This window comes from Pteropus alecto, unplaced genomic scaffold (genome assembly GCF_000325575.1).
Source record: "Pteropus alecto unplaced genomic scaffold, ASM32557v1 scaffold12, whole genome shotgun sequence".
NCBI classification, from domain to species: domain Eukaryota; kingdom Metazoa; phylum Chordata; class Mammalia; order Chiroptera; family Pteropodidae; genus Pteropus; species Pteropus alecto.
The window spans coordinates 4267967-4291455 of record NW_006432669.1 but is presented as its reverse complement, the minus strand read 5'-3'; the positions used below and the strand labels follow the sequence as shown (position 1 = coordinate 4291455).

General features: G+C 40.7%; 1 protein-coding gene across 2 annotated transcripts in view; it reads left to right on the top strand.

Moving 5' to 3' along the window:
- MAML2 (mastermind like transcriptional coactivator 2) overlaps positions 1-23489 on the top strand; it is a 325423-nt gene that overhangs the window by 211051 nt on the left and 90883 nt on the right. For both annotated transcript variants that reach the window (XM_025043777.1, XM_006907495.3), the window contains exon 2: positions 13305-14843. In XM_025043777.1, coding sequence (XP_024899545.1) covers positions 13305-14843 — 1539 coding nt within the window. The remainder of the gene's footprint in view (positions 1-13304; positions 14844-23489) is intronic.

Sequence of the window (23489 nt, the reverse complement as noted above, 5' to 3'; positions counted from 1 at the left end):
ACTTGTTTAAAGTTTTATCTTCCAATATAGGTGGGAGTTTTCCCCCTCTTCAAAGAATAATGCCACACATGAAGAACTGGAATCTGTCAGGTGGAGACTTCATCTCAGTCATATAATTACTGGGCTGAGCAAGTTAGATCAAAGTGAGGGCATTGTATTGCTATAGGACATTGCTTCAAAGAGCAGTTAAATTGCAAACAATATAAAGGCTTTATTGTTCTCCCATTTAATGTCATTTAAATCATCAAGAATCATTTCTTGTAAATGTATGGCAAATAGTGGGATTTTAATGCCTGCTTTAAAAAGTCTACATTGAGAGCTTCATGGAAAGCAAAGGAACTTTTCTACCCGCCATTATAAATTCTCATTTCCAGGCATGAAAGGCTTAAATTGCCTGGAGTGTTGGTTTGGGTTTTGTTTTTTTCAATTATAACCAAATATCTCTGTAAACCTCTTCATGTTTCACAGAGCTAGTTAAGCAATTTCCCCTTAGATGTGTCTTTGATGTGAAAATAAACATAGACTGGAGCGAAAGCTGAGGTACCTTCTAAAAGAATATCTGTCTATATGGTTCATAGTTACTCGGGTTAACATTAGACCGGAGAAAACATACATCAACACTCTATATTGAGCTTAGATACAGTTGCTATAAGAAAAATATTTCTTCAAAAGTTTCAAAAGAATGATGACATCAATGCCAAGAACATCAAAGGAGCTGTTTGGTGCTTTCGGGTACTTTGCCAAACTACCTTTCTAAACGCCGCTTAACATTCCTTTGTAATGGAGTTAAAGATGAGCCTGAAATTGCAGGGACCTCTTAAAAGGTCTGCTCATCCCGCCTCTGTCTCCAGGTGATTGCATCCAAACCAGTTTACACGTTGCAGACCTGGGTTGTCTAAACACAATCCAGATAGCAGTTATATTTTCAGAATGTTCTTGTGCATTGAGGGGAGAATTGGTGGGGATACAATCTCTGGACCTCCCCTGGGTATGCCATGTGGAGATGTGTGAAGACAATGGGACCCCTGTTAGGGTGCCGCTGCCATAGAGCAGCAGCCCTCATGCTTAATTCATAATGCTCTTCTTTCATAAAGGCTGCGGAAGAGCTGAGTAATGACCACACATGGAAAGGTGAAAGAGAAACCAAACTAAATGTATGCATTTAGCTTCTACTCAGCTTTTCAGTTTTAATCAATCAAGAAAAGTGTGCATTTACCTTATGAAAACTTGAATTTGAATGTAATTATTAGCTTTATTACATCTTTGTTTTAGTTGGGAATTGTCGCAAGTAACAGAACCCTCTTCAAGTATCGCGAGCAAAAAAAAAAAAAAAATGTGGGGCGGTGAGGGGAAGAGGTTTATTGGAAGGTTACTGAGTGTCTCAATTACAGGAAATATAATTGAGTCTCCCAAAGTGCAGGAATTGGAAAGCTTCAAGAATCTCTACTCTCCCTCCCACTCTTCTCCCCCCCCCACCTCCTCCCCCCTCCTTTCCCCGCCCCCTCTTTCTCTTGCTCTCTCTCCTTTATCCCTCCTCCCTCTCTCTCTCTCAAGGTAGTTTCTCGTCCTGGCTTTTCCCTGTGCATCAGTTTCCATTCTCCTCTCTCTGTAGACTTGCTTTCTCTGTCTCTCATTGTACACAGCTAAGAATGACTCCAATACAGGCAGCCCTACTAATCTCTCATTTCAAGTGCACAGAGACTTCTGAGAAGGTGTTTCAATTCCTGATTACTAGGAAACATTTAATTGGTTCACCTTGAATCAGTGTCTGCCTCAATCCAATCTGCTGGGGCTTGGGGAAATGGGCTGTCCCATGATCAGAAGTCCTCTACCAGGAGACATACAGTCAGATTCTCAGAGAAGAGTGGTTAGCAAGGGAAGACATATTGAATAACCTGCCAATTGTAATTATATAGATAACATATGTTCTATACAGAAAAATTAGAAAACACACACATATTAGCAAAGTTGAGGGAAAAAATTTCATCATCCCACAACCAGAAAGTACTTCAGCATCTTGAAGTATTTACTTCCAGACATTTTTATTTGCTTTAAACAATCTTTTTTTTTTAACCTCATATTTGTTTGGGATACACTAAGGATGAGGTAGTGGTCAACATGACACACACGGCTCAAGCCTCTTTCTCTAGGAATTATAACATGGAAATAGACTTAAAAATTGGAAGGAAATTAATTTTTAAAAATTGGAATTGTAATAAGTACTGTAAAAGAACTATTCAAAGGGTTGAGATGGAAAACAACTATGAGAACATATTTTATGTAGGAAGTCATGGAAAATCTCTGCTAGGGTCACATTATGGTGATACTTAAAGGAAAAGAAGGAGCTAGCTATGAAAAGAGTGGGAAGAATTAGAGGAGGCAGAGGGTATTCCAATTAAAGGGAACAGTATACGCAAAAGACCTGAAGCTGAAATCACCTTTCGTGTTTTGGGAATTAAGAAAAAAAATACAATCGACCCTCGAACAACTGAGGGGTTTTGGGTACTGACCCCCTGTGCATTTGGAAATCTGAGTATAACTTTTGAGTCTCCAAAAACTTAAATACTTATAACCTACTGTTGACCAGAAGCCTTACCAGTTAACACAGATTTTATATGATGTATGTATTATATACTGTATTCTTGCAATAAAACAAGCTGGAGAAAAGAAAATCATAAGGAAGAGAAAGTGCATTTATAGTTCCGTACTCTATCAGTACTGTAAGTTTCTGATGTCTGTTTACAAGATGAATCATCTGCCAGTACTTACATCAATATTTTCTTATCTGGTACAAAACACAGCAGATATTATACGTATTACTACCAGTAGACATAAAAAATGATAATGTGAAAAAGAAATTCATAGGTATTTACAGGTATAATAATTCATGCATTCATAACAAGCAGCAACATGGTTACTTTATGGTTACCGAATGAAATCAATATGATAGCTTCATGGTAGTAAGGAAATCTCCAAAATAAAATTTCCAATATACTTATTGAAAAAAAATCCACATATACGTGAACTCACATTGTTCAAACCCCCTGTTTCTCAAGGCTCAACTGTATTATAGCTGGAACTTGGGTGTGAGAAGAAGATCCCTTTTGTTCCTATGTGGAAAATAAATTGGGGTGGGGAGAGGCAAAATCTAGGGTCAGATTCGCAGAATGTAGTGCAGGATACTTGGTAGCTCACTGTGCTTAAAGCAGAAGGGGCCCGAAGATAAGTGAAGAACATGATCTGAGAGAAAGAGGCAGAGAGGGGTATAAACCTTTAATACCTGTTTAAGTCAGCTAAGCCACTGAAGATAAAGGGGGAAATGCTGCCATGAAATTAGGGGTGCCTTTGTTTTATATTATTTTACAAAAAGTTGGGGGCTCTTTAGTAACTGCATTTCAAACCCCAAAATAATTAATAGACAACCCTGGAATGGTATTAGAGCACCCTCTCTGCCATCTAGGTTTTCCTGATATTCAAATTGGCCAAAATTTTGGATGAGTCTAATCCCTACCAGCCTAAGAATTGCAACCTTTTAGAACATCTATGATTTCCCTGTCTCTCCAATACCTCTGAGCCCTACCCTGTCCCCAGCAGCTCTACAACTGGACAGAGAGTTACAAAAGAATCAGCCCTCTGGTTTACAAAGGGGGTGTGGTTCATGGCCAGTGGCAGAGAACCATGGATGCCGCATAAACTGACTCATCTAATGTTCCCAGGCCACTGACTGCCCAATAAATCAGATCATCAGCCAGTCAGTGATTGCCTCCCTGGGCTAGTGCTGGACCGGGCTTGTGGGATTAGATGAGATGCATAAGGTACTCTCTCTTCCGCTGACTGCTTAAAATCATTTTGAAGTGAAAAACTCGTAGACCTGAATCAATTATCAAAAACAATATAAGACAAAGAGTGCTAAAATCATTAAAACAGAAAGAAAGAATATGAGGGAAAGTAGGAGGGGGAGGCCTCACAGAGAAGATAGACCTCGAGGTAGGGCCCTTAGAATGAAAGCTTCCAGACTGGGCCCGCCAGCGAAGGGGGAGAGAGAAGCCACTTGATTAATGAAACTTAATACATTGTACATTCTGCTGAGGAGGACATTCAGAGATTTCAAGAGAACTGCCAACATTTTAGACATAGCATTTACTTTAGATTTGCTTCCATATATTTTGGGGAAAAAGCGAGTCATGATTAAAGTATTTCATGTACAAAGTAATTGGGTGTTTTTCAGGTTTTTATAGAATATTCTGTTCATTTTCCTGTTAAACACAGAGGGCCCATCTCTGACAGATGGCCCCTGCAGACCCTTGCATTATGATGATTACAGCGATGAGCAAGGAGGTAGTTGTCAGAGTAATCACACTGGTTATCACTGAGTGGCTCTAGAACGACATTGTTTAAGATAGTAGACAAAATGGGAAAATAATTCCACTTTGAACTTCTTAATTTAAACAATCCCCTGTTGCTGGACAACAAGTTTTGTTACAGTGTCACTAGCAGTATATCAGACTATCATAAAACATCCCATTCATTTGCATATTTGGGGGACACTTTGTTGGAAGGGAGAGGGATTCCTTTCCTATCTTTCTCAGGCAGAGCCCTCTCCTCTCGACAACTGAAATCCCACACACACTCTGCAGAGCAAACTTTCCATTGTATTGTTACTTTCTGCTTTGTTTCCAGACGGACTGGTAAATTCCTTTGTGTTTGCTTGTTTGTATTAGTTCTGACATTGACTGAGAACTGTGTTTTAAGACCAATTTTTCAGGCTCTTTATGTACTGCAACCACTTGGTCCCCACAATAACCCTATGAAACAGTGTCATATAATACATACCTGGTGCTAAATAAATGTCTATTGAATGAATGAGTAAAGAAAGTCCATTTTACAGGTGAGGAAAAGCCCATTTTATTATCTTTAGATTTGCTTTAGATTTGCTTCCATATATTTTGGGGAAAAAGCGAGTCATGATTAAAGTATTTCATGTACAAAGTAATTGGGTGTTCTTGTGTTTATGCCTTCTTCTGTTCTTGTGTTTATGCCTCATTTTACATTTGCCTAGCACAAGCCTGGTACATAACAGTCAGGGTGATGGGTGGGATGGGGGAGGGGAGTGCCACACAGGCTTAGGTTCAAGTTCTGCCTTTGGTATTAAAAAAGAGCTACTGCTCTGAGTGCTGCTCTGAGCTGGGAACACTGCTGGTACTTTCCATACACGATTGCTAATGTATGAGGTCAGTGACTGGTCCAAGTTTATACAATAAACAGGAGGAAAACAACATTTAGATCTCTGGTTTATTAGCAGTTGAATTCCATGCTTTTTCGAGATCCCACAGCCTCCCATTTACTTCAATAACATAGGATGTCCACCTCTGTGAGGCAGGGTTGCCCTGGTTCCCTTCCCTTTTCCTTCAATGACTGCTTTGTCAGTTGATGATAAACTTGGAACTTTCTCCAAAGGGAAGTGATAGAAATGGCCAAGCTGACAAAACGCAATACTGAAGTACTCTTTCTCTGCTCTGTAATGATGAGTGTGTTTTTGAGGTAAATTCCAACTCTTCTAGCTGCTCTTCTCCAAGCTGGCCATTGAAGATGAGGAGGTGGGAGGCTTTAACGAAATCTCGAATATGGGAGATCTTGGCATTTAGTGTTTTTAGAAGGAAAGTGTGTTGACATGTTTTCTCTACAAAGATCCTGAATTTAAAGTGCTCTTGCTTCTCTATAAGAATTTATCTCTATTAAACTTTACTCTTTATCATAAAGAATAGCTATTTTGTTGACTAAAGTAGTCATATGTCTCAGAGTCCAAACTTTACGGAACATGGTTAGGGAACAAATTTTCCAGCTAGATCTAATGCGACTTCCACCAAAAATGAAACAAAACAAAACAAAAAGCTCACACTTATTCCTGAAGGAATGAAAATAGAAGGCACTAAAAATAGTGCAGGAGATGTGGCCCGACTCCCCTTAGGTTCTGTGCTTTCACTCAAGTAGGGCATGGAGGCAAGATGGGGTTTAGCATTACATCCCACCTTCGGAATCCCATCCGGAGACTCACACCACCTTGCGTCCAACGCAAAGCTTCACATTCTCCTTCACTTGTGGTTCACATGGGTTATGACCAGCCTTTCCTGTGGTTCCAGTTCTCAGGGCTTCACATTCCTGTGACATCAGGATTCAGAAGAAAATGATCACTCAAGCCAAACTCTAGTACAGCCATTAAATTGCTTGTAAATTAAATATGAAAGCATTCCCCACAGCCACAACCTTCTTGCCATTGTTTTACTGCTCAATTGTTAGAAGGATGCAGCTTCCCAAGTACTGAGCTCAACCAACAAACTACTGTCTGAACACCTATAATGTGCCCAGCACTGTGGTAGGTACTGAAGGAACTCAGTCAAGTATAAGACACAGCACCTACCCTCAAAGAGCTTAAAATTTAGTTGTACAAACAGAATTACTACGTAGACATGAAACAGTACCTTGCAATGCAGGGAAGCTCAGAACTCTACAAGGGCCAAATAAGAAGTGGGGGCTCTTTGACATCTTCACCAAAAGCCTTAAAGCCCCACCCAGTTCGGGGGTAGGCGAGCCAGAGAGGAGCTGTTTTCACCTCAGGTACTGTGATTAGCTGGAATTTACTGTTCCAGGATCCCATTTTTACTTCAAGAATCAAATCAAGAGACATAAATTATTTGGAGGTTTGGTCTCTTTCTAATATTCTCTATCCCCAATCTACCTCTAAATAGCCATAAGTAAAGTGGCCTAAGGAAAACTTACAGATGATGGGACCAAGATAGTCCCTTGAGTATCTAGGCAGTGGTCGCTTCTGTTCTTGTGTTTATGCCTCATTGAGAAAGACAGAAAAAAAGGTGACCTGTGAACTAAATTGTTACCTTTGTGTGGCATATACCCTGTTTCTAGGGCAGCGCAAGAGACAAAGAATGCATTTATTTTGTGGAAAGGAATAGGGGGCAGGGATGAAATAGGAACCAAAGGATTGTGCAATAATGGCATTTTTAAATCCCTCCAGGAAGTTTATGTTTCAAGTCCTTCAGAAGAATAAAGCATAGCTGCTTTAAAAGGAGAGTTTATTGAGGGACCCCAGCCCCGATTCCACTGTGTGCTAGATATTCCTTGTCGATAGGTCTGGGCACCTCCGTGCCTAGCCTGTGGGACAGGCAGGCCACCGTGTCTGGGCCCGGCCCTGAGTAGGCCTACACCTTCCCTGAGCAGAGACCGCAGGCCTCAAATAGCATCACAGTGTTCAAATAGAAGAATCAGAACAAGGACGAGAGTGAAAAGAAAGTCTGCTGGATCGCAGCAAAGGAAAGTACAGTGATTCCTGTGTAATATGCAAACCAGACTGGAGTCGCTGTGTTGAAATCATTCCCCAAAGAAGCCCTTTCTTTGGATGGCTGGTGAAAGGGTGATATTATATGCGTAATCTCACAAATTAAACATAATAATTTGGGGGAGTAGATTTATGGTAGATACCAAACAAAAAATGCTTCTCTGTCCATCTAAGTAATGGAAAAACTGTAAACATTGAAATGTTCCGCTCATTTGCAACTTTACCTCCCGCTACTAGCTTAATCGTCTGCATATTTTCCCTCATGCCAGGGATGATTCGATAGAGTACGGTTGAGACCTCTCTCTGGGTGCTCAGTAAATCTTGAGTGACCACGTGATCCTTTATCTTTTCCCTTTCTTATATTAGAGCCTTGAGGGTGATGTCCTGAGCTTTCACCATCAACCTCTGACCAGTGGTGTCACCATTGTCTCCCTACCACGTATCTCCATGAGTCGCTGAATGCCCCCACCCTTGCCCTGTACATTTTCATTCTGTTTTCCTTTTGTCTTGACTCTCTGTGTCCACTGTATCCAGAACAGTGTCGGCATGTGGTAAATTAAAAGCCAAAAGGAAAGCGAGCCGTGGGTTTAATGATTAAGAACGGGGACTTTGGAACCAGACAGACCTGGGTTGGCATCCTGCCTCCATGTCATTCGTTGAGGAATCTGCGTTCGGAGCCACAGTTTCTTCACTTATAAAATGAGGATTAGAATACATGTGCAGAGAGATGTGAGAAAATTAAATGAGGCTCTACTCAAGTCTTTATTTTAAGAGTATCTGTCTTAAGTAAGCATTCAATATACTGTAGTTATTAAGTGAGAGCCTATATGAGCCATAGGCACTCTTGCTTGAGGGCCCCGTCTTCCTTCCAAAATTTTAAATTCTATTTTATGGCTATGTTGGCATAAAGACAAATATATTACTATTATATGTTAAAACATTTCTTCAATCTAAAAATTTTTCTTCTGTTTTAAAATAAATTAAAATATCTTCGTGGGCCACTAAGACTACTGTGGGCCCTGGGCACTCTGCCATCCATGTCTAATGGATAAATCAGCCCCGGGTGAGAGAGGTCTGCCTTGGTTTTTCTCTCTACCCTTTCAGTGCTATTGACTGCATTCTGGAAGCTGGCTCCTCTGGCCCTGTGGATATGCACTGCCCTTATACTTCCCCCTTCCTACATTCCAGCCACCCTAAGGTCTGCATTGGGGAGCTCCCAAAATCCCTAGACCTGCCCCCATCCTTGTCAATTTAAGCCCATTCCCCTGATTGAGTCCCATTCCTTTTGGACTATTCTTGGCCTGGTAAGGTGGCACTGCATTTTCTGATAAATTATTTTCCACTGAGGTGCTACTGACTGTGTTCTTCCTCTCTATTCCTGCTAGAATAGCTGCATTTTGTCACAGAACTCTAAGCAACTCTATGCCACAATTCAAAGCCATGTATCTGATGGTGAAATTTTAGTTCAGCGAAGGAAATACTTCAAAGTAAAGTTGAACTTTGAGAATCATTTAGATTGTATTGTGCCAGTAGCTGGTGACTACCGCATCTGTGCATTCAGCAGGCCTTGGTGACATGACTTGGATTAGAAGTGTCTACCACCTAGGACACAGACTGTCCCCAAAATTCTCACGGTAGAGTACCATGCCCACGGAGTCCTAATGGCATCTCTTTTATTCATGGGTTGTCTTCCACAACATCTCTAAGGAGGACGTCTGTTCCCCATCTTAAGTCATTCATTCAGCTCTACTTGGCGGTGACCTTGCACTACAATAAATATCCCTAAAAAACAATTCTCACTCCTTCAGGGCCTTTATTCTCTGGGTTCAGGCAGGAAAGTGTTCTCAAAGATGATCCTGTTTATAAGGAGGGAGCTATGGCAAAGAAGTGGAAAAACTTGCCTAATATAGTAAATAAAGTTAATGCCAGAATCAGGACCAGATCCTAGGCCTCCTTGATTCCTTTGTCAGGGCCTAAGGAACGATTTACAGCACAGCACAGGCTCTGCAGTGGGAGTGCTTGGTTTGATTCCTGGCTTTATGGCTTACTATTTCTGTGACCTTGAAATATTACTCAATCTCCAAACCTCAGTTTTCTCATCTGTAAAAAGGGGAGGAAGGGCAAGAAATATAGTCACGTGCCACATAACAACTTTTTGGTGAATGATGGACCACATATATGACGGTGGTCTCATAAGATTATAATGGGTTATAAACAAAATGTTTGCCATATTGAAAGGGAAGGCTGGACCCAGCTACTATGTTGAATTTACTACTAGCTCTTGGTAGTTTAAATATATGGGAAGGATTACTGTGCTGTCCAACTGCCTTACACTGCTGGGGCCGGAGTTGGTAAGAGAGTGAGAGGAGCGGGCTGGGGAGAAGGGAAGCCCAAGAGCCTGGTCTCTTTCCTCCTGGTCCAATTCCTTTCTCTCCCCCTCTTTCTTTTCCTTCCTCTCCTTCTTTCCCTCTCTCTCTCTCCCTCCACCCTCTTCTTCCCCTCTCCCTTTTACTATTCTCTGGGTCTCTTTTTATCTCTGCTCTCCCTTTTTCTCCCTTCTCTTTCTTCCCCTTCTTTCTTCTTCCATCCCTCCTCCTGACATACACTCCCCCTCCCTCCAGTGGTGCCTCCCTTCACAGCCCTCCCACTCCACACACTTTATCTTAATTACATTTTTATTGTACCTTCTCTATGTTTAGATATGTTAGATACACAAATACTTACAATTGTGTTAGAATTGCCAACAGTAGTCAGTACAGAAACATGTCATAAAGACTTATAGCCTAGGAGCAATAGGCTAGACCAGATAGCCAAGATGTGTAGCAGGCCGTACCAACCAGGTTTGTGTAAGTGCACTCTGTGATGTTCTCACAATGAAATCACCTAAAAACGCACTTCTCAGAATGTATTCTCATCGTTAAGTGACACCTGGCTGTAGTATCAATCTCATAAAGCTGTGAGGATTCTTAGAGTTGTTGTAAGAATTAAATGAGATTATTCACATCAAGAACTTACCACAATACCTAGCACACAGCCCTCAATAAATGACTTTGTTGTTGTTATTATTATTATCACTACTACTAAAACCATTGCTAATTCTGTTACTGCTTCTATAATCCCGGTGGCTTAGAGAACTTGCTAGTGCTGCTTCCCCAAGTATGCACTGCACTACCCAGGGAGTGGCCAGAGCAATGGGAGAACCTGGCAGAACAGGTTTTTGCAAAGCAGTGGAAAATAAATCAAAGGTATCACCCAAACCTGCAAAAAAAAAAAAAATGTATTCCTTTGTTTGCTCTTCATTAGTTGTGAAAAAAACTTTCAGAATCTAACTGACACTGAAATAAATCAGTGTAGTCATGCTTGGGATAATATGGCCAACCTCTTTGGTCTGTGCTCTTTCTGACCCCATGGGGACAGACAGTGGCACCTTGGGAGTTTCTGCTGAATGTGATGATGGCTGACAGTGTTCTGTGGTGCTGTTGCCTACATCAGAGTAGACAAGATGATTAGTCTTGAAACAGGCAGATATAGTGGAGACAGGGCTGAGGGGATAGAGAGAAGCTTCACACCCAGGTCCAAAGTACAGCGTACCCCTTGCTTCAAATTGCTCATCACTGAATGTGAAGTCTCATGGGACTTAGTCTTGGTTGGAAATAACAGAAGCCCAACTCATATTAGCTTAAGCAAAAAGAAGAATTTATTATAAAGATTCCGCAGTGTATCAAGGAAGACAAGGAGAGACTCAGTGCCAACCTGGGATTGAATCAGGCCTCCAAATGATACCAACACATGTGTCTCTCTTCTATGCTTCATTCTTCTCTCTTTCTACAGAGTCACTTTCTCTATGGCTCTGGCTGAAATAATGGAACAGCAGCTCACACATTTTGTAAATCACTGTGCAGCCACCCAAAGTGAGCCTGGTTTCCCTTTTTTCAATTCCAGAAATCCCATGGAAGGAGCTAATTGGCCTAGCTTGGGTCAGGTTGCCTTCTCTGGTTATTACCAATTACCAATGATAAAAGGCAAAAACTGGTTATACCAACATGGTACATCCACCATAGCTATATACTACCTCTGACTAGGTAAAACTACAGATAAGAGAATATTAAAATGAGTTTTGATGAACTACATGACAAGAAACATGTTGCTCACATTCGGCTCTGTGCTGCATCCTGGTCGTTCCAAGATTCCTCATCATTTTACCAGAGATCCATGATGTCTCTGTGTTCACTGCCCCCTGCTCCTCCATGCTGGGTGAACCTTAGCCCTAAACAAGCCAATCGCAGCATATATCGTGGAAATGACACAGGCTTTAGAACTTTGCAGACCTGGAGTTAAAGCCCAAGTCTACCACTTACTAGTATGTGACAGCGGGCAAGTTACTTAGCCTCTCTGAGCCCTTGTTTCCTTATCTGTAAAATAAAACATGTCTAATTGGGTTGTTGTAAAGACTAAGGAAAACTAACCATATTTAAAATATGTGGCATATATAATAGATGCTCATTTCTATTAATTTTATTTTCTTAATTAGGTTACCAAAAACCTTTAGAAGGGTACTGGAGTGGTGGTAAGTGGAAAGGGGGAGGGGGGCGGGAAGAGAAGTGATAGAACTATGTGCCTGGGAGGTACCCTTCTGCCTCAGGTATTTTACAGTTATCCTAAGCAAACATTAAATAATTTAAGTAGGTCAGCTGCACTGGAAAAGCCACACATTGATAGATGTAGGCTCTCACTTTAGAGGCAAATCAACAAAGATCTCAAGAACAATGGTGAATGTTTTATGTTTCTTTTTAATTTATTGGTGTGACTGCATGGTCCTTAAATCTTTCTCTATAATTTCTAAAGTTCATATCAGACAATCTAATCACTGAGTTAGTGAATGAAGTACTTTAACATTTTGTTGTTACTGTTGCTACTTAGGGAGGCCCTCCCCTTTCAGACTATAGTAAGCCATACTTTATATAAACTATAATTTATTGAGTTCTTACTGTAATAAGTGCCGTGCTAACCTTTACCTGCATGATCTCATTTCTTCTTATGAGTTAAGTGCTGTTGTCCCTGTTTTCTAGATAAGGAAATAGAGGCTCAGATAAATAAAGTGTCATGGTCACTTAGCACTCAGGGACAGAACTGGAATTTGAGCTTAGTTTAGTGAGCTCCCAAAGCCTACATTCTTAACCATTGTGCAGTATGCCTCTCTACATCTTGGATTTGGTTACGAGATTCAGACACAAGCCACAGAAGAAATGAATCCCCACGAAAGTCTTTGCTTAGCATGTCTCATTTGATAAATGATAAAATCGTGGTTTCTCTGTACCCACACAATGTAGTTACATGGGCCTGAATACAAAGCTACAGTTATTGGAGGAAAACAGATGAGCACCAGATAGTATATCTCCTTGGACACAACAATAATTCTAATTATTTACTTAGAGGATAATAGTGATGAAGGAGTTGAATCTGTGAAAAAAGAAACTGGTAATTTTGTCTCAGCTTTAGACACTTCAGTGTTTCCCATCTTGGTCAAAATTATGCTCACTCCAGTTGTCTGTAGCTGTATGAGATTGTATTGCGTGTGCATGTGGAATATTTTGGCCTGCTCCACTTTGGTAATTAATTATAGATTTCGATATAGATATATAGATATAATATCAATAAACTCCCGATGATAAATGAAGAATTCTTCATCCATTGGCCTGTGTACCAATCATGGGAACCACGGTGATCTCTAGCCACTAAGTGACCTGCTCCTCCAGGAACATTTTATTTTGTTCTATTTATGCTGCTGTGAGTGTCATTATATTCCAGACTGTGTGTCGTGTGTGCCTTTTTCTTTTTGAATCAATCCTGTGTATAAATAGAAGAACATTTAAATATTATGCCTCTTTTGATTAGAAGCATATCTGGATTCATAGCTCATATTTTTCTTTCTTATTTCTCCTTTGTTTTTCAGCTCCAGGGTTCCTTGAAAAGAAAACAGATAGTTAACCCATCTCCGGCCAATAGCAAGAGGCCCAATGGGTTCGTCGATAACTCGTTCCTTGATATCAAAAGAATCCGTGTAGGGGAGAACCTCTCCGCAGGACAAGGGGGCCTCCATGTAAATAATGGACAAAGTCAGATTATGTCAGGAACCTTGCCCATGAGCCAGGCACCCCTGAGAAAGACTAGCACCCTGCCTCCCCATACACATTCTCCTGGCAACGGTATGTTTAACATGGGCTTAAAAGAAGTGAAGAAGGAACCGGGAGAGACTCTGTCTTGCAGTAAGCACATGGATGGCCAAATGACCCAGGAGAATATTTTTTCGAATAGGTACGGAGATGACTCTGGAGAGCAATTGATGGATCCTGAACTGCAAGAGCTGTTCAATGAACTGACCAACATATCTGTGCCTCCTATGAGTGACCTGGAGCTGGAGAACATGATCAATGCCACCATAAAGCAGGATGATCCATTTCACATTGACTTGGGTCAGCAAAGCCAGAGGAGCACTCCCAGGCCCTCCTTGCCTGTGGAGAAGACAGTGATCAAAAGTGAATACTCACCCGGCCTAACCCAGGGCCCCTCGGGTTCTCCCCAGTTGAGACCTCCATCAGCTGGCCCTGCTTTCTCCATGGCTAACTCTGCCCTCTCTGCTTCCTCCCCAAATCCTTCGGTCCCTCAGAGCCAGCCTCAGCCTCAGACAGCCTCAGGAGCAAGCCGGGCCCTGCCAAGCTGGCAGGAAGTGTCCCATGCCCAACAGCTCAAACAGATAGCTGCCAATCGTCAGCAGCATGCCCGGATGCAGCAGCACCAGCAGCAGCACCAGCCGACCAACTGGTCAGCCTTGCCCTCTTCTACTGGGCCATCTCCAGGTCCATTCGGGCAGGAGAAAATCCCCAGCCCTTCTTTTGGTCAGCAGCCATTCAGCCCACAGAGTTCTCCCATGCCTGGGGTAGCCAGCAGCAGCAGCCAGTCAAAAGTCATGGCTAACTACATGTACAAGGCTAGCCCCTCAGCCCAAGGAGGGCACCTGGATGTGCTCATGCAGCAAAAGCCTCAGGATCTCAGCCGAAGTTTTATTAACAGCCCGCACGCGGCCATGGAGTCCCGTCTTGGCAACACCAAGCCTTTGTTCCACTTTAACTCAGATCAAGCAAACCAACAGATGCCTTCTGTTTTGCCTTCCCAGAACAAGCCTTCTCTCCTACACTACACACAACAACAGCAGCAGCAGAGCTCGATTTCAGTTCAGCAGCAACAACAGCAGCAACAGCAGCAACAGCAACAGCAGCAACAACAGCAACAGCAACAACAGCAACAGCAACAGCAGCAACAGCAGCAACAGCAACAGCAGCAGCAGCAGCCACCATCCCAGTCCACCCAGCCTCTAACAAGCCAGCCTTTGCTAAGGTCACCCTTGCCTCTTCAGCAAAAGATCCTGCTTCAGAAAATGCAGAACCAGCCCATCACGGGACTGGGATACCAAGTCTCCCAACAACACAGACAGGTAAGGGCTCTACTACTCCAAACACAGAGTACCCACAGACCATCTGACATGGTCATTATGCTTTGTTTACCATTAGGCTTGTGTTGGGTTGGGATCAAGACCACAAAGATTGTAGTGGTTCTGACAGATTCATGAGAAGACCTCGTGGAGGTACGAGCTGGTACTTCCTTGTAGGGTATCACTGTCATGGGGAGCTATCGTGATCAGAGGCTCTTGCTTATTAAGAATGTTGCATTATAATTCATGCCTTTAGTGACAGGTCCAGTTGTCAATAAGGTTTTTTTTATGCCTAATGTTTATTCATCCAGTCAATAAATTGATCATTAAGTCAACATGCACTTCCTGAGCACCTACCACATGCATGATATTGTGATTATACTGAGTATTGATATAAGGCCAGACATGATAGTAAGAGTACTTAAGGACCCGTTTAAACCCACATGAACCAACTGAAATGTCTAAATGCCTAACCCAGCATAATCCTGTTGTGACTATGTGTTGCTACATGAGGGCTTAGCATCAACCTTAAATAAGACACGGTTCTTGTCCGCAAGTACAGTCAGGAAAGGGAGACAGGCTTTAAAAACTATCATTGTAATACTGAGTGTAAAGGGTAATGACATGAGAGCACAGAGGTCTGGTATCTTACCCAGCAAGGGGAAGTCAGGGAAGGCTTCCGAAGAAAGTAATGCCTGAGTTAAGTGTTAAAGGGTGAAATCGTCAGGACTGCAAACTGAAAAAAAAAAAAAACAGAAAAGAAAATCTGTGATTACCTCATATCCTGTGATTAACATAAAACAGAAGTTTTATTCTGCCCCAAACATGAATAGTTTGAAAAGATAGCTCTGTGCCTCCAGAGCACATCCTGGTGAGTAAGCTCTGATTCCTAGGGAACTTGAAAGAGGAAACTCTTCCAGGAGGAAAGAAAGAAAGGAAGTAAAGGAAGGAGGGAGGGAGGGAGGGAGAGAGAGAGACAGAAAGGAAGCCTGAATGTTGCTTTGTGCGTATAACTTGACAGGTCTACATTTGGGTCCAAGCACAAAGACAGCACATTACATGGCAAAACAATATGTCAAGTCAGTGTGATGGCGCAGAGCCTAATTCCAAATCCCATTCCTAGAGCAGTTTTTGTGGCCAGTGCCCAGAAAAGAATGCCACAAGCACCAGTCTGTGGCCGAGCTAACCTTTGCCCTAGATGTGTGCCAAAAGAAAATTAGACTCAATTAGGATTCAAGAGTTGTGTACTACGTAAAGCTTTCAGCTCTTATTCACTTAGAGTATGTGTTTTTTAGTTATAGATTGTGAAGAATGAATTTTGAATAGAGTTGTATGTATATTTTACAAAGTTCAATTTTTAACATGGGTACTTTTGGGAATCATTTAAAAGCAAACAGTATTGTGGAACTACTTTCTAAATTACGTGTAGCCATTTTGATTTGGATGAATTTAGGTTCAAGTTCTTCCTGACATTCACTAGCTATGTGACCTCAAGGAAGTCACTGAACTTCTCTAAGCCTCAGTTCCCTCACCTTTGAAACTGATAATAATATATCCTAGGATTTTTTTTTGAGAATGAATTCTCAGCTCAGAGTGTAGGATAGTGTTGGCTATTATGATAATTATAGAAAGAGACATGTATGACATCATAATATTTTTAACAAGTATTAGTATTACATAGGAGAGACACTGGAGTAAATCTGAAATTCTGACATAAATAATATTGGAGGAATAAAGGAGAACTATCTCTAATTCTTCTATTGTCTGGCAATATGGTAAGTGGGGAGTGATTTACCCTCCCTGAGCCCAGACTTCTGACCATAAAAATGGAAATAATAAATAATGAGATATTAATGACAGTTAGCATCTATTAAGTATTTACTCAATAACTGGCATAACTTCTGTCTCCCCTGCTTGTGGCATATCACTTCACCCTTATTAGGGAAATACCACTATTCTCATCTTACAGGTGAGGCAACTGAGGCACAGAGAGGTTAAATAACTTGCCCACAATCACACAGGTAAGTAGCAGAGCCAAGATTCTGGTCTACTTTGAAGGTTGGGCATTCAGTCACTAGTTTGTACAGCTCACAGGTAGGATGTTGGGAAATGAATGACCACTTATTGATCATTGTGGGACTCTCAAAAGATATGTTTCTTTTAATAGCGAGCTATATGTACATAATCTACATAGTAGATTAAGTCCTTTAGGGATAGAGAAAATCTTAAATCTCTAATCTTTATAGCTGTTAATTTTTTTTTTTTAAATCTGTGTGACTTTTGACCTTCCTGTGGGTGAACCTTATGGAACTAACAAAAATAAACAATTTACAGCAGGAAATATATCTCTTCTGTGCCCCTTCAGCCCTTTTTGGGGGAGTCTTCCTGCCACCTCCAACATCTGTTCTGTTTCCAGCTCCACTGTTCATAACAACTATATACCATACTGCTGACCTCTTAGCCTCTACCTGAGCTTCTAGGCCCCAAGGACACCAGTAGGTGCTAATAGCCAAATCAACAAACATCTTCCAATGCCTTAGATCATTTTTTACTTTTCTCAATGTGTATGATACACATGATATCAAGATAATTTTTATCTTTTCAAGAAGGCCCTTAAATAGTGTTAGAAACCGTGGTGGCATTTCAATCTAAAGGCCTCTTCTAAATAAACAGGCAGTGGCTACCCATCTAAAGCTTTATTCCAACTTTGTAGATTGAACCACATTGTCCCTTCCAGCTTAACAATTCTGTGCGATATGACTCTGAAGTCCTCTGTCTGAGTTGTAAGCAAGTGTATCAGAGCTCCATAGTCAAGTAAGTGTTGCCCTCTTGAAAGCATTCACCTTTGGGGGGTTGGACTCATTTTAATAATGGTTCTGTTGTTCATTACAGTTATGGAGTTTTTCTCTGGGGATTGTCTTCAGAGCTTTTAGTACATTGAGTAGATTATTACCAGTGCAATAATATTCATCCTGTCAGGGTGATTTTTGAACACAATCAAGCTGCATAATGCTGCTTTGGGTCAAAAATAAGGAATAACTCTGATTTGATAGGACTGCATTTCAAGTTTGGTTTGTGAATTTTTTCTGAAGCAATAACGAAAATAAATGAATTGCTTCTAGGATGATAATTTTGAGAAGCAACTTTCATTTGGATGTACATATTTCTAAGTTTTTTTTCTAATTCTTCTTGTCTCATCCAGTATATTGCCAAGTATTCTCAACTCAAAGAGAGTTGTTTTAACCATCCATCGTGGACAGTACAAATGTGTATTCTCATTTCAGATTAGCTAAATCTCTGTTATTCATGACCAAAGTCATGTAAGGGGAGGGATTGGTAATTAAGCAACTAAGTTTGTCAACTAAAGCATCCTAAATGAAAAAACACTAGTCACAATTTCTTTTTCTGCTTGTTATACTCACTTTGTGTCAAATGTAGGAAGATTTACTATAGGATTTGCTAATTGGAGCCCTTTAGCCTTAGAAATGCTAGAAAGCTTGTCTCTCTGCTACAAAATGGTAGACTGAATTTGTTGACCAGTTACTTGTCATTTGCCTAGTGGAATATGAAAAGATGGCCTGCTCTTCACCTTTCATAGCCCAGACAGATCTGCCTGCTCAGGCAGAGACTGCTTCTGGGGGATTCCTATGCCCCTATCCCTTTCTTGGGTACCCACCTCTGTTCTCCTAGAGGTACTCGCAAAATGGATTCATCACAATCAAATTGTAGAGACATCTTTATTGTTCCATGTCTGGAGTCGTTTTAAGTAACCCTTTAACCCCAGAGACTGAGAGAACAAATGATGTTTGGTGTTTCACAAAATGTCTTCAGTGGTTCTCTCTTGCTAATGTTTGGGGTTTTGCAAATGGAAATACCTCCTGGCTATAATTTTCTTCCCTTTCTGATTTGAAGGTTATGGGAGAGGGCAAGAGAGGGATGTAATACATGTAGTTCTGATTTATCTTCATGTCACTGCATACTTGTTTAAGGTGTGAAAGAGTTATTGGTTGACCAGGACTCGTAAGAGTCCAGTCTAAAAGCACTAACCTCTTGAGTCAAAAAGTGATCTTTTTCAGAGCTTTTTAATCAGACACTTAAAAGTGTGAGTTTTTTCTAACATTAGATCCATGAAACTCAAGTGGATTCTATATTTGGTTTAGAATTCTCCCATCTCTAAAAATCCTGAGAGGGAAGGCAGCCAGTGAATGGCTGGTTTGTTATGACTGAAACATAAATTTGTACTTTTCCTCCTTAGTTTAAAGCCAAGTTCCTCAATCACATATTAAGAACCCCGCCTCTCACTTTCTCTAACTAGCCAAGTTTATCCTTCACTACTCTACATTATCAACCCTGACGTAAATCAGGCAAGTCTCCTGATGTTCTCCTTCCCTCTTTTTAAAGATAATTTTGTATATATCTGATCTTAAAGATGAACACTCAGAAAATTGTTTCCCAGTTGGCCTGCGTGAGGGTGGAGGAATCACTGCAGCTCTCATATACTGACGATACTTCAAATTCTTATAATTGCTCAGTGAAAGTGCCAGAGAGGGAACAGAAACTTGAATCAGCTGGACATGCCTTTTCTAAAGGGAAATAGTTATGAATTCAATGTTCTGCAACAATATAATATCCAAACAACCCCTTTTCTAGGAGCTAGAGGTTGGCTAAAAGGTCAACCAATTAGGCTAGTGTCAGGGTTTGGGTTTAGGGGCTAGAATCAAATTAGAGAAAGTCAGTAGCATGAAGGGCCAAAGACAAAGCCAAGCTAAAATCCTGAAAGAGTTGGGAAACAAAATCAGTCAGTATAGTCAGAACCCAGGAGTGAAGCCAAAAGATAATAACAAACCTATAGTTAAGGATAAAGTATAAATGACATGAAATCTAGAGTGAAGTTAGAATAAGAGACCCAAAAGATGCTAGGTGATCATCATAAATGACCTTTGACCATTGGGTGATTTCTATTTTGACTCACCTTGGCTGGGCTATGCTAGCAAAAGGGAAAAGGGCTGCTGGTACAGACATACGGAGGGTTGTCATGGCAGGCCAGGAGCATATGTTCGCATTTTCATTTCATCTTTGATATTTTATCATTTATCTCTTAAATTTACAAAGGAAACAGAAATTTGTTTTTAATACTTCATGAAAATAGTGCTAAGGCAAGGATCCAGGGTGAATTTCCAGACACATATGTTAATATAATTTATACTGAAGAATCTTGATTGGCAAAATTAGCAGAAGGGATTTCGCATGTGTTTTGTTAGTTTGTGTTGGTTGGTTTATTTGAACAGTAGTACAAACTCTGTGCCATATACAAATAACCTGAGTCATGGATATCATCGACGCTTTTTTAACAGGTGAGGATACTGAGGCTCAGAGAAGTTATATAACTTCATAAGTTACAGTTAGTAACTAGTCTGATTTTAAGCCCAGTGCTAATAACTACTATTCTGCCTAAGTTAAGTAAATAGGTAGAGGTGGTTTGGGTTGTGCTAACAGGGCCTTTATGTGATATCTGTTTGAAATTTCACTGTTGTCTACATTCCCAGTTTATTTCTACCTCAGGGAAAATTTAAGCTAATTCTGCTACAGGGAGTGGGTGGGAATCTTCAAACAATTCCCTGAAGTTGCCTTATCTGAATCCACAGATCTTTATGTTTCCTGGTGTGCCCAACCAGGAGCCACAAACTAAAGATTCCAGGCTAAATTAAGTACTGCTCTATTCTTACCTCTAGCAATATTCATTCATTCAAAATATATTTATTGGAAGCCTGCTATATGCCAGGCACAGTTCTGGATACCGGTACTACAACTAAGAACAAAAATGAATGTGTGATATAGTAAGAGGAAAAATAAAGTTTAAAAAAGCTTTTAAAACATAAATAGAGAGAATTTTCAAATTGAGCTATTTTTATCATATCACAGGCTTATTCTTGCTTCTGTTGCTAGGCTGATTTGCTGCTGGGCTTCTTGGTACCTCTGGTCTTAGATAAAAATGGAAAAACCCAAGGGAGTGGTATATGATTTAGTTTTTAAAGCCAGAAATCCAAGGGTTTTGTTAGATTTGTTTTAATGATAAGGAAAACTTATTTTATTTTCCTTTAACATAACCCATTAAGATTTAAAAACCTGTCCAGTTTCACAATAGGGTGAAACTATAATTCTTGCACTCATTCATATGATGAAAATTTATTGAGCACTTACAATGTGACAAGAATTGGAGATTAAAAGATTAAATGATGCAAAGAACTCTCTTTGCACTCATCTAAAAGATCAGGAAGACATGGTCCCTCCTTTCAATGAGCTTTTGATCTGAAGAAGACATCTGTCCCTAATACTTATTGGATTTCCATTGATTATACAGACTACATTGTCCTAATCCTTGACAGTCTACTCTACATAGCAACTGAGCCCATATCACATGGGCCTTGCCCCTAAATCTACAAGTCCAACATGTTATTTTAACCTTTTATAGAATAGAACTCTATTTGCTGGGTATTCCACTTTCATTTCTATTTTGTCATCCCAGTGTGCAATAACTCAGAGCACAATAGCATGAATTAGTGTAAAGCAACAATTAAATCCTTTATCCCTCAATAAAGAAATAAACACAAAAAGAAATAAACACAAGAAAAACATGTTAGCCTTGGAATCATAATTTAAAAAAAAAAAGTTTAAATCCACAGTTAGGGGAATGGCTTCTATTATTCTCATTCCAAGGTCTTTGTCCATGTGTTATATCCATCAATAAGAGCTGTGCATTTAAAGCATTAGTGGGTAATTTAGCCTGTTGAATACCAACTTTCCAACTAGGGAAAAAAAGGGGTATGAGGTTAAGAAATAGATTTGATCCTGGAGACTGAAATGTAAGAGGGTTAATGGAAAATCTGACAGATATTTAACTGTAATGTGCATTAATGTAGGTGACTCAGACAATCCCCTTTGCACCTATTTTAATTAGTTTTGCCTTTTCTAATCAGATGTCAGTTGTTATCAGTTTGGTAGAGGGGAGCAGTGGTTTCTTTTTGTGAAATCAAAAGGAAGCAAAAATCCATTTAGCTGGTGCGCTACTGTAACCAGTAAATTTTCACATTAATGTTAATTAGAGTCAAGCACAAACACCTGAGATTCTGAAGGTGTTTATGGAGTTTTCGGTTTGAAACAAAAGACTGAACAAATTTTTAGACTGGTAAGCATCAGAGAGATGCAATGTGAGCAAATCATCTTACCCCTTCTACATTGCGTTTTAAGCAGGGAAGACCAAACTTACACACACACACACATGCACACACATGCACACACGCACATGTACACACACACACACATGCACACACAACCCGGGCAGCTCTATGGATACTAATTAGAGAACTCTGGCTGAATATTTACATTTTATGCAATGAATCTGAACAATAAAGTGACATCTTATTCTACAAGCAATAAATTGAGCATAATAAAGGGAAGCCAATGACTACTTTCCTGTGCATCCTGCAAAATCAAGTTTCAAGGTCCCCCAGGATGAAAGAATGAGGGTGGTTGACCTGTTTCCCTTTCTTCGGACTGCTAATTCCCTCCACCATGAATCACTGGCATTTTCCACAGTTTACTTTTCACAGGAGCTTAAGTTCAGCTCCACCTTTAGGAAACATGATCTTAATAAACAGGGAGCTTTTTTGGCCCTACTTCTTAGTCCACAGGTCTGTGTGGGTGAGCACATGAGGGTGTGGCCTCCCATTCTGGTCTTTGGCTCACATTTCTACTCTGTCTCTGTGTCTTTGTCTCATTCCTCTCCACATTGGCCATACCCTTTTCTCTTTTACTCATTCCCTAAGGACCAAGTTTGAACTTGCCTCTTCCCTGACCTCCTTGAGACCTGTTCTATGGCAGGCCTTGAAAGGGGTGTTGAGGACATTTAGTCATTGGAATTCTCATTGGCAACAGGGGTGAAGACATATTTCCTGGTGAATGATCTCTATTGGGGAATGCCGTGAGGCCAATGAGATGGCAGGTATATCTCTATGTCCCACAAGTTCTGGCACAGATGAATGAATTCTAAATGGACATACTGAAGGACAAAACATCCAGGATAGGTTCTGACCATTGCCCCTTCTCACTTCAAGTGCTTGCTAACTGGCCTGCCTCCTTCCAGGCTTGCCAAGCTGCAACCAGAGTGAGCATTCCAAAATAGAAATTTGGTCATGTCCGTCACCTGCCTAAGCCCCTTAAATGATCTTCATTTTCTCGGGAAAAGATCCATCTCCTTATATGGCTTATAAAACCCTGTGTGACCTGGCTCCTGCAAGGACTCATGATTAATTGGTCTCCATTTCCAGCTTTCTTCTTCTCCTCACTCCCACCCATTCACTCGCATTTCTCCTTCAAACTCATACACACTCTGCACTCTAGCTCCCTCCATAAAAAGTATCCTCCGATTCCTGAAAAGTACCATGCTTTCTCTCAACCACAGGTCTTCAAATATGCTGTTCATTCAGTTTGGAACATTATTCTGCTCTACTCTGCCTGATTAACCTAATCTTAAGTTTTTTCAGTGCCAGCTAAGACATTTCCTCTAATAGGTTTTCCTGGCTTCTCAAACTCCATTTATATTCTCTAGCAGCTCCCTCTACTTTCTCTTTTAGCAGGTACCACCCCTCA